This window comes from Otolemur garnettii, unplaced genomic scaffold (genome assembly GCF_000181295.1).
Source record: "Otolemur garnettii isolate 467f Iridium unplaced genomic scaffold, OtoGar3 scaffold00018, whole genome shotgun sequence".
Lineage (NCBI taxonomy): Eukaryota > Metazoa > Chordata > Mammalia > Primates > Galagidae > Otolemur > Otolemur garnettii.
In genome coordinates this window covers 12640589-12652453 of record NW_003852413.1, presented here as the reverse complement: position 1 = coordinate 12652453, position 11865 = coordinate 12640589, and the positions used below count along the sequence as shown (strand labels likewise).

The window sequence follows — 11865 nt, the reverse complement described above, 5'->3', positions numbered from 1 at the left end:
GTGTGCCAGGCACTATACCAGGCATCTGACTGTGTGCGCTCATCAGATCGTTCCCCCAAACTTGTGGGATGGATATTATATTAAAGATGAGAAAACTGGCTCAGCGCCAGTAGCTCAAGTGGCTAAGGCACCAGCCACATACACCAGAACTGGAGGGTTCGAATCCAGCCCGGACCTGCCAAACAACAATGACAACTACAACCAAAAAATAGCCAGGCGTTGTGGTGGGCGCCTGTGGTCCCAGCTACTTGGGAGTTGGAGGTTGCTGTGAGCTGTGATGCCACAGCACTCTACGCATGGGGACAGCTTGAGGCTCTGTCTCAAAACAAAAAAAATTTTTTTTTTTAGCTGTAAATTTATGTTTATCCCAAAAGCAGTTTTCAACTTCTAATTATGTCTCTTCTCTGTGGATACATAGTTATATCGGAAAGCATGCATGTAATCTGGTCCATAAGGAAGTGTCACTCAGGTGTCACATATGTAAAGCACCGGTGGGATCAAGCAGCCTCTGCAGATTTGGCACTTGGTGACAGTGCAGGCCTTTTATGTTTTCAGGAAGGTTTATTCGGTCTGAAGTTGATTACTAAACAAAATATGTTTGGATAAGTGTACAACAAGACAGTATAATACAAACTGTTGTAATAAGATCTTCCATTTCTAAACCCCAATAATTATTTATCTTATTCTTGTTTTTAGGGTGAATCTGTAAAATATTTCCTGGATAACTTGGATAAACTTGGAGAACCAGTAAGTTTTTAAACTGAATGTTTATGTTTATTGCCATTTGAAAGCACTAGTCAGGATGTCAGTGTTTAATTTGGGGATGGCTTGTTAGGAAGACTGCAGCAAGATTATACATATTAGGCTATCTAGTTTCTTTTTCCTAATGTTAGTATTCTTACTCTTTGTACTTTATTTAGAGTGATTGCTAGCAAGAATATTGAATGATTTTTATTTTTTCAAAATGAACAAAATGCTTACATGTCAGTGACAGCAGTCCTTTTGTTCTCCTCCTACCATTTCCTTTAGAAATGCCCTATCCATTTTTAGTGGAAATAAAACCATTTAGAGAAAGAAGTTTATATCTGAAAGTGAGATTGCACGTTATCTGTCATACTTCATTGTATTTTATAAGCAGAAGTGGAACACAATGAGTTGATTTATTTCCAAACCTTTCAGCAATGACATTTTCCAGTTCATGTCCCCTTTGGGTTAAGTTGCAGAGTAGATTCTGAAGGCCTGCTGAGGGGACTGCAGGATGTGGGGAGGGAGTCACGCTTGGAAAGAGAGTCAATTATTTTCCTGTAGTGTATTCCTGGAGCCAGCAGCTGGAACTCTGGCTGGCCCTGACTTCCAGGAGGAGCAGCCCTGCTTGTCTGCTCCCTGTATCAGACATGCGCAGAAGAGTTCATTGGAAGAAAAGGTTTTACTACTTAGAAAATTGAGGGCTTTTTTATTTTGTTTTGTGTTTGCTTAGAAAATTTTTGAAAATGGTTGGTTTAGGGTCATTTGTTACTTACTAAATTTAGTGTTGCTTCGTTTGCCTCCCTGTAAAGCAAGTTTCTGTTACAAACTTAGGCAAAGTGGAGCTGCTCTGCCTGCAGCAGCCAGGAAGCCAGAGCCAGCCTAGCATCATCTCAGAGCTGCTGGATCTGAGGGGTAAATACTAAAATCAGGGTCTTGTGGCTCTTTGAGATTTTTAACTTTAAAAATATAACTGAAAGAAAGCACAAACGAACCCATTGCAAGTAGGAAAGTAGCAATGAAGTAGCAATGACGTGTGGAAAAGTATGCATTTTTTTTGCCCTAGCAGGTTCATTTTTACATGTTTCCTTTTTATTAAATTGCATTTGTTTGCCTTAAGCCAATATGATTTTATTCCTCCAGTTTCCTAGATACAAGGTTCCTTCACAAGTTGATACCTTAGTAGTTTGGTTTTTACTCATTTCGGTCCACATCAGTGAAGCTTTGTCGTAAGATGTATTTTATTAACACTTTTTCACCAAGTCAGATTGTAAGCCTTAAACAAAGTTAGATATAAGCCAAATGGAGAGAAGCCTTAGTAGTAAACTAAGTGTATAAGAGTTACTTCTTATTTTCCAATTCACGTGGTGCTGACTTGACCTGCCCTTCTCGATTTACCTTTTCAGATAGGCCTTCCCTGAGCACATCATTCAAAGTAGGTCTCCGCCTCTCATTCTCAGTATCAACTTCTGCTTTTTTCCTTCATTGTGCATGTTATAGTTGACAGTTACCTTGGTTTTACTCATCTATTTCTATAAGTGCAAGGACCTCATTTCCTGATTGTGAAGCTGAGAGTTCCAGGTAACCATGGTTAACCTGGTAACTATACCTGGCATAAAGTAAGCTCTCAACAAACAGCCTCTGAGTGAGGGAGCCCAGGCCAACCCCAGTCAGTTTGTAGTGGTTACTTGGAATCCTCTGATGTGAACAATTCTAAGACCATATCTGGAATAAAAGGAAAAAAGTGTTGTGATCAGCATGTAGTTATAGGGGAAATGAGTGTAAACTTAATGTTCTCTTTTTAGGGAAGAGAAAGGGGAAAAAATAGAATAAACTTGGGCCAAATCACAGGATTGTTCCATTTCTTCCTAAAGTACCAGACTCATCAAAAGCCTGCTGAGTCCTGTGGCCCTGTGGAGTGGGAACAGCATGGGTGTCAAGAATGTGGGCTCTGCAGCCAGACTGCCTGGGCTCCCACCCCCTGCTCCATCACGGGCTAGCTCTGTGTGACCTCGGGCATCTCTAAACTATAATTTCTTCATCCCTGACCTAGGAGAACTGATCTTGTAGGGTTATGGGACAGTGATGTGAAATAAACGCAGAAGGTGTAATAATGTACTATGTAGTAAATGCTCGATATTAGCTGTTTTGTTCTTTTATCCTACATTTAAGAAGCCTGATCTGTCAGGGAAACAGAACTGTATTAAACTATTTTAAATTGCACGTGACTTTTATGTCCACCCTGTACATGAAACAAGCAGAAGACAATTAAATGATGCTGATCACGAATATATTATTAGTTCATGGACTGGAGAGAGAGATCTTGGAATGGTTGCCACTAGCACAAGAGTAGGTGAGCCTGGACAGGCTGAGGGTGGACTGGATTTACAGATGGAAAGAGGAGATGGCAGACAGCGGGCTGTGTTTAGTTTTAGAAGGCACATCTGCCTGATGAAGGATTTGGGGAGTGTTGGCTCTCACTTGTAGAAGCAGATTTCTAGGAGGCAGTAGCTTGAGTTTTTATGCATTGTTCATTACACTTGTGCGGTTGGGCAAATGAATGAACTTGTAATGGTATTAAAACATGAAGCTTTGTGCAGGCCTTGATGCTAGGCACTGTGGTGAGCTTGAACAGTGCAGAACAGACTCTGAGTCCAGAAAACAAAGCATAAGGAAGACCCTGAAAGTGGATCAGCAGAGTTTGGGTCTGGTGCAGGAGGGTTGGTTTAGTCTTGGACAGGCATGGAATGGCTTAGAGATAGATCCCAGAAATGTGACACATTCCAGACAAAGAAACTAGTGAGGAGATGGCAGCCACCTCTGAGATGATAAAAAGTGGGGGCAGTAGAAATAAGAGCAAAGGAAACATGTAAGGATCAAGGAAGGAACAGCAGGATTTGATACAGACAAAGAGATGATAGCGAATAATCCAAGACAGTTGAAGACTTGAGGCTGGGGGAGGGGAGGGAACAGAAAGAAAAGCGCCCAGCGCCGGGGGACGGGGGCAGTCAGAGGAGTGGTGAGGAAGAACGTGAGTTTCCATGGGTGTGTTTGGTCCTGAACAGATGGTTAAGCACAAATGGCCAGTGAGAGTTTGGAAACCGAACTTGGATGGAAGTATCTGTGCCTGGCTTTTCCAGCCGTCTTTGACTGCCCTCCCTTTAGCTGTGGCAGTGGTGGCAACAGTATTAGCAACAGGTGACAGCAGATATGCACAGTTGTTACTGACTTCACGTAATCACTTCTCATTTAGTTCTAATAGCAACCCGGTCAGTGTTATCTCTACAAGTGAAGAAATTGAGACACAGAGAGGTTAAATGACTAGCCCCAGTCACACAGCTAGTGTGTGCATGTCCTTATAACACACTCCACTCAGCCAGACCAGTTAGCCCTTCATTACATTGTCCCGAGCTTCCAATGAATTAACCTTTAGCGTCCTATCTAGAGTGTTAGCTCTTTTTCTTTTTTGAGACAGAGCTGCACTATGTCACCCTTGGTAGAGTGCTGTAGTGTTATAGCTCACAACAACCTCCAACTTTTGGGCTTAAGCGATTCTCTTGCCTCAGCCTCCCAAGAAGCTGGGACTACAGGCACTCACCACAATGCCCAGCTGTTTTTTTGTTGCAATTGTTTAGTTGGCCTGGGCCGGGTTCGAACCTACCACCCTCCGGTATGTGGCTGGCGCTATAACCACTGTGCTGCTGGCGCTGAGCCTCTTAGCTCTTCATAAAAACAAAGTAGAGAACTTTTTCTTTTTATGAAGTTAAAAAAATTGTTAATGAAGTAGCTGGCACACATAAGACATTTGTTGTAAATTGGTACTACCTTCTGGAAAGCAATTGGGCAATAAGTGTTTGTAACCTTTTTGAGAATCATGTATAGTCTAAAAGAAAAAAATTATGTGCATGAGAATTTAATTTTAATTTTGGGAGGGGGGGTGAGATGAGGACAGAGTCTCACTCCGTTATCCAGGCTAGGTAGAGTGCTATGGCCTCAACCTAGCTCACATCAACGTCAGTTAAACTCCTGGGCTCAAGTGATCCTCCTACCTCAGCCTTCTCAGTGGCTGAGACGATAGGTGTCCTACAACACCCAGCCAATTCTGTTTTTAGTAGAGATGGGATCTTGCTCTTGCTCAGGCTGATCTGGAACTCCGAAGCTCAAGGGATCCTCCCGACTTGGCCTCAGAGAGCCAGGATTACTAGCGTGAGCCACCATGCCCAGCCTGCATGAGAATTTTTATTCCAGTATTTCTGTTAATTGACCATCAGTAGGGAATATTAATATAAATTATTGCACATTAATGCACATGATGTATTTTATAGTTTTTTAAAATGAGGTATGACAGTATTAGCGTGTGGAATAGTGCATGATAAAATATTAAGTAGAAATGTGGAGGCAGGCTGAAAATTGTATATACACGCTGATTATATAAAATGAACTTTACACATGGTCATAAAGTTGCATGTGAACTTTATGGCCACCCTGTATGTGAACAGAAGCTGGAAGAAAACATGAGAAAGCCAACACTGTATCAGAGTCCTGGAGTTATTTAACGATCGGCTGTGGGTTGCCAGTAACTAAGAACTGCCTACTTTTTAAATTCTTAATTCCATTGCACCATTTAAGGAAATGAGTATTCATGTTGTAGTGAAATTTCAAAATCATAATATACTACTCAGAAAGGCATAAAGTGCAACATAGTGAATAACAGTCAGCATTGTTTTAAAATCCAGCCTTGGTATTATTATTATTATTTTTTTTTTGCTTTGCGGTTTTGGGCCAGGGCCGGGTTTGAACCTACCACCTCCGGTATATGGGGCCAGCACCCTACTCCTTTGAGCCACAGGTGCCATGCCCTGCCTTGGTTTTTAAAGTATTTTGACCTTGATGATGAACATGAAAAGCTCTCCTGTTCACATATTGCCAAAAATCTGTGTCAGAGTTCTGGAAAAATACTAGACTAGAAGGAAGAACCAGTTACATTGCATAAGGAAGTGCACCAACAGGTAGCTGGAGACTCGTGTGACCTGAGCTTCCATTTGTTCAGGCTCAGAGTTCACTGATCAAGAATTCAGAGAGGAGCACACTTGACCTTTGCAACAACCCTCCCTCTGAGGTAGACAGGCCAGGTGTGATGCCATTTCATAGGCAGAGGTCCTCACACTCAGAGCAGGTGACTAGTTGTAAATTCTTGGGTCAATAAATGAGGGAGCTTGAATAATACCTACTTAGATTGTACCCTGGGAACAAACCTAGGAAAAGGTTCAAAGTGATGAATTAGATAAAGTGTTTTTTTACACATGTACTGTAGCAGCAAGGATAGCATAGAGTGACCTAGTATAGAAATGCTAAGTCATGCAGGCGGGTGCATAGTACAGGAATGATTAGGATGGGTTAGGACAGTGGTTCTCAACCTTCCTAATGCCGTGACCCTTTAATACAGTTCCTCATGTGTGGTGACTCCCAACCATAAAATTATTTTAGTTGCTACTTCATAACTGTAATTTTGCTACTGTTATGAATCGTAATGTAAATATTTGATATGCAGGATAGTCTTAGGCGACCCCTGTGGAAGGGTCGTTTGACCCCCCAAAGGGGTCACTACCCACAGGTTGAGAACCGCTGGGTTAGAGGGAAGTGGACAGAACCTGAAACTGGGATATACAGCAGTAGGGGTGGATGAGGACAGCTGGTAGATAAGAATTGAATTTGAGGTGTGTTGCAGGAGTGAAAACAAAAGCATATGCTAGCTATTTGCTGTGAATTTTGAACCAGTCTTTGTAAACTAACATTTTAATGTATTTTGCCTTTTTTTTTTTTTTTTTTTTTTTGAGACAATCTCAAGCAGTCGCCCTTGGTAAAGTTCTGTAGTGTCACAGCTCACAGCAACCTCAAACTCTTGGGCTTAAGTGATTCTCTTGCCTCAGCTTCCCAAGTTGCTGGGACTGCCACAGTGCCCAGCTATTTTTTGGTTGTAGTTATCATTGTTTTTTGCCAAGCCTGGGCTGAATTTGAACCCACCAACTCTGGTATATATGGCTGGCACCCTAGCTGCTGAGCTACAGGGGCTAAGCCATGTATTTTGCCATTTTACAATAATAATAGTATTGATGCTTTGATGTATCAGAAACTGTCATTTTGCTTATAGGTCCATTCACTGGGCCAGTTAGTGGTCCATTAATTCTAATAATTACTTCGGATTACTAAATATAAAACTATTTTTTTTCTTTTTCAGGATTACGTTCCATCACAACAAGATATTCTGCTTGCCAGAAGACCTACCAAAGGCATTCACGAGTACGACTTTGAAATTAAAAATGTTCCTTTCAAAATGGTTGATGTAGGTGGTCAGAGGTCAGAGAGGAAACGTTGGTTTGAATGCTTCGACAGTGTGACATCGATACTTTTCCTTGTTTCCTCAAGTGAATTTGACCAGGTGCTTATGGAAGATCGACTGACCAATCGCCTTACAGAATCCCTGAACATTTTTGAAACAATCGTCAATAACCGGGTATTCAGCAATGTCTCCATAATTCTGTTCTTAAATAAGACAGACTTGCTTGAGGAGAAAGTACAAATTGTGAGCATCAAAGACTATTTCCTAGAATTTGAAGGGGATCCCCACTGCTTAAGAGACGTCCAAAAATTCCTGGTGGAATGTTTCCGGAACAAACGCCGGGACCAGCAGCAGAAGCCCTTGTACCACCACTTCACCACTGCTATCAACACGGAAAACATCCGCCTTGTTTTCCGGGATGTGAAGGATACTATTCTTCATGACAACCTCAAGCAGCTTATGCTACAGTGATGTACAAAAGACTCGCTATTGTAATACCTTTTTGTGTTTTTGATTGTTTTCTGTTTGTTTTGTTTTTTTAAATAGCAGTTTACAACAGGAATTAGAAAAATCTTGATTCTGTGTTTAACTTCTTGGAAATCTTAGTCTTTTTTTTCCTGTGGCCTTTGGTTTGTGGCTGAAAGCTATTGAATAACTCTCGCCAAGATTTGTTGAAATGCAGGCTGTAATCTGTTTCACCATGGCTCCCCCTGAAGTGAGTTATAACTTCCTGGCCAGCCTCAGACTAGGTATATTTCAGGCTTTAAATCCTTCCACTTTTCAAACTGAATCCGCCTATAGTGCCAAGTACAGAAAGTGTCCTTCACTACTGTAGGTATGAGGTGAGGGATTCTAACAGTTCTAAACAAGTAAGATACCTTCTGTCTGCCTTACACAGAGCTACTCTTGTTGTCTAGTTTTTTTATGGTGACCTCCTATTTTGAAAGGGCTGTTGGAAAAAAGTTTGACCTAAGGAATGGCATTCTATAGACTTACACAGGTTTAGCCTTATTTTTTTTTTTTTAATTCCTTATACACAAAATTGTTATTAAATTTCTGTGGTTTCTGAAGGTGTGATGTTCTTAGTGTTTTAAAGTTTACATAAAGATTTCTGGTCTGATGCTGGTGACAAAGTTCACAAGTGGCACAGGGGAGCAAAAGGCAAGCAATGCTGTATACAGTGCTCTGATCACAAGCAACAAGTGAAATAGAATTTGCCCCTCTCATTTCATTATTATGTAACTTAATGTGCCATTTGTGACACATTCTGGCCATAGCAGCAACTAAAAACTGCAAGCAACTTGGTAACAGAACTTTCTAAATAAAGTTACCTATCCCAGAATGTTATGTGTTTTACTCTTAAGTCCAGCTCAGTTGATTTGGTCTTTCCTATAGGAAATCAGTGTGGTGTCATCACGAACATCTCTTTCTGTCCTGTCTGTTCCCGTCCACTCCAAACTGCGGGATTTTTTCTTGTTTATTTGGAGCTTACCAAGGGCTGTGTTTTCCTGTCAGACTATTGAAGAAGGCATTTGAGATTCCTATTCATTCTTGGTGTGTCTTTCACAGCTATAGTATATACACATTTGTATAATTATTGTTTATGAAAGGCCAGCTTTTTTGAGGTGTATTTTAAATGTTTTAAGGATGCCTCTAAGGATAAGTAGTAATTTTTTTTTAGTTTACATCTAAGGATTTGACCTCCCCACACTGCTTATCAAATTAAAATTTACCCATGAGTTAGCCTTGTGATTACAAATTCGTTCCTAGTGAACTCATCAGAATGGCTTATAGGTTATATGCAGTGAGGACAGTTTGAAAAGTCTGACAACTTTGCTTTTCCTGAAAATTCTGAGTAAGACTGTGATATCTGTTCCTTTACTGTATGTTCTCAGGTATTTTATCAGTCCTTAAATGATTGGTCAACACTGTAGATCAACCAGCCTTTGCAAGCCAACGGTTCTTGTTCTGTCTTGCTGTGTGGTATGAGAGGAGGGCTTTTCAGTGAGCTCACCAGGGGTTGTTCTGGAAATACCTGACTTTCTTGCATTTGAAGTTCCACTGTCATCATATCCATGTAACTTGCAGTGTTTTCATGCCATGGTAAGACGGGAGCTACAGATGAAATAGAGTGACATACTCACAGTATAGGTGTTCCTAGTATAATTTGTGCTGTGTTTGAATAGTTCCACATCTAGTGCTTCTTGCCAAAAAGAATACATTGTTTATAATTTACAAGGTTAGCATAATTTCAGTGCTAATGAATATCTGAATATGTACACAGTCACGTTTGGACTGTTTGTGGAGAGTCTATGTATGAATTGAGCAAATAATCTTTACTGAATGGCCAAAACATTTAACCCCCAGTGGAGATTGAAGTTAGATTCCTTCAGAAAGAGGACACTTGTCTTATTCAAGATCTCTGATAGGAATAATTGCCTGACAAAGCATACATTGCCAAGTTTCTTCTCCATGTTAACTTACCACCAAAAACTCGTAAAATACCAACCAAAAAGGTACAGTATTATTTCTGGCATTTGCAGTTTCTTCGCTAAAGTGTGTCATGTCTGAGAGTATAGAATATATTCTAAGGCAGTAAATTCCTTCTGTTAATTTAAGCTTGTTCAGACAGACATTCACTAGACATGGAAGGGTCAATCTGAAGGCTGTGGCCCACATCCTCTTACACGCCGTGCTGTGAGACCATTGGAAGGAGCCATAACCTGTATCATGAAAACTAGATCTTTTTGAAATACAAGTGTATGAAGAGGGAGATAAAATGTAGTGAATGGAAATCTTCATGTGCCACCTTCCCTCCAGTCTCCAAAACAGTAATTTACATTTCAAATCTTTTGGTGTGTGTTTGATTTGCTAAATCATTATGGTTCTGATTTGCGATAAATGTGCCTCTTTCTCTATGACATGCTGTTCTTAAATCTGAATGCCTTCTCTTTTAATTTTGAAGAAATATCACACAAGTGTCTTCATTGACCTTGAAGGAATGTCTAGGATACAGAGTTGCCTTACAAAGCACGAACACCACAAATTTAACCTTAATTTTTATAGGGAAAGGGTTTTGCCTAATGTTTTCTGAAGATCTAAATGATACAAGGCAACCCCTGCCGCTTAATCATTATTTGTAATAACCTGAATTTCTTACTGTCTGCCAAATACCACATTAAATTGAAACCTTCGTTTCAATGGTGTTATCTGGAAAGGGTACTTGATCGCCAGAGTGCAACTGCAAACCAAAGAAGGCAACGTGGAATAAAGAGGATGATTTTGTCTCATTCTAAGTTGCACTGGCATACACTTTACATAGAGAGGGTCCTCTGATCAGTCTCTCATATTAGAGCCATTTGGGTAACCTCTCTTCAGTTGGTGGCAGTGGTTTGTTTAAAGTAGAAGGAAGTAAGATCACCTTAATACCAGAAATAATTAGAAAACATGATAAAAGATTCAACAGAAATCATACGCCCTTACAGTTTTTTTTTAAAGGAATGAGGAAATCTTAACTTTCAATATATGCCCAAATCTTTGTATTTATGCTTTTGATAGACTGTATTTTCAGCACTAGCACACATATCCGGTTATGCCTTATTTATGTGAAGAATAAAGTTAACCACGTTATGCTGTTATGTCCTGAAGCTCAAATCACTATTTGAGAAACCCTCAAATTGGTGCTTCCATTGTATAATGATACATTTAGACAAAACCCCAAACCAAGTCATTTGAAACAAGATTCTCTCCCTTGCAACTTGTAGCAACGTTCTTTCTGTGTATGTAACGAGAAGGCTAACTATCAGTGTTAACTCTTAATTTCTCTCTTGAATCCACGCAATCATGTCTGTAAAGCCCAAACATTTGTAACAAACTCCCTAATAAATTTAGAGAAAGTCACTGTTACCTTCTCATTTCTTTTACTTGAAGAATCAAGAATACTTCTGCTGGTGTCTTTCCAGTTGGAAAGGAAATCTGACTTAGTACCCTGTGGCTTCGTCTCCTTCCCATCATTCCATCCTCGGACTTAGTACCCTGTGGCTTCGTCTCCTTCCCATCATTCCATCCTCGGACTTAGTACCCTGTGGCTTCATCTCCTTCCCATCATTCCATCCTGTTGCCTTCCATTAATCACAATGGTCCATCCTTGTGTTGTGCTGCTTAACTAAAAGCACTCGTTTTTGTGTTTGTTTTTTTTTTAAGGGTAGGATACCTCTTTACTGAAAAGAAAAGCTGAGATAGAAAATTTGGACTTTATGATATGGTACGAGGTTAGGGTTTAATAAACTTATACTAGAGAAGTATAAATTATTGAAGTAGAAGTCTAAATCTGAACAGTTTAAACAAGCTGGACTTGATGGCTCTTTCAGGTACCATCAAGTAGATACTAGCCTTGGGCTGGTCGGTGAGTATTAGCATGTCAAGTCCAGTGTTTGTACCACTAGCATTCTTACTCTGTACTTGAATGTAGAGTTGGCATTTAGAGTAACGTGTTTGCTCTGTGCATCCAGGTCCAGCAGTCTGATCTCAAACACTAGAGCATATATGGAATTTTGAGTATTTTTTTTATTATTAAATCATAGCTGTGTACATTAATGCAACCATGGGGAATTTTGAGTATTTTTAAAAGCATTAATGATGTGGCATTTTTGTATGGACTTTTTATGGCCTATACATGTTGAAGATGATAAACATTTACAGATGGATCAAAGTATGCTGGGACTCAGTGTGAATAAATGTTTCATCCGTGAATGTCACTGATAGTAACGTACTGCTTGGTA

At 40.1% G+C, this 11865-nt stretch overlaps 1 protein-coding gene across 1 annotated transcript in view; it reads left to right on the top strand.

Moving 5' to 3' along the window:
- The window catches only part of GNA13 (G protein subunit alpha 13), a 43770-nt gene extending 32786 nt beyond the window's left edge, over positions 1-10984 (top strand). Inside the window, exons 3-4 of the mRNA XM_003786181.3 lie at positions 697-747; positions 6983-10984. Of these exons, the coding sequence (XP_003786229.1) occupies positions 697-747; positions 6983-7555 (624 nt within the window). The 3' untranslated portion in view covers positions 7556-10984. The remainder of the gene's footprint in view (positions 1-696; positions 748-6982) is intronic.
- Positions 10985-11865: the final 881 nt, after the last annotated feature.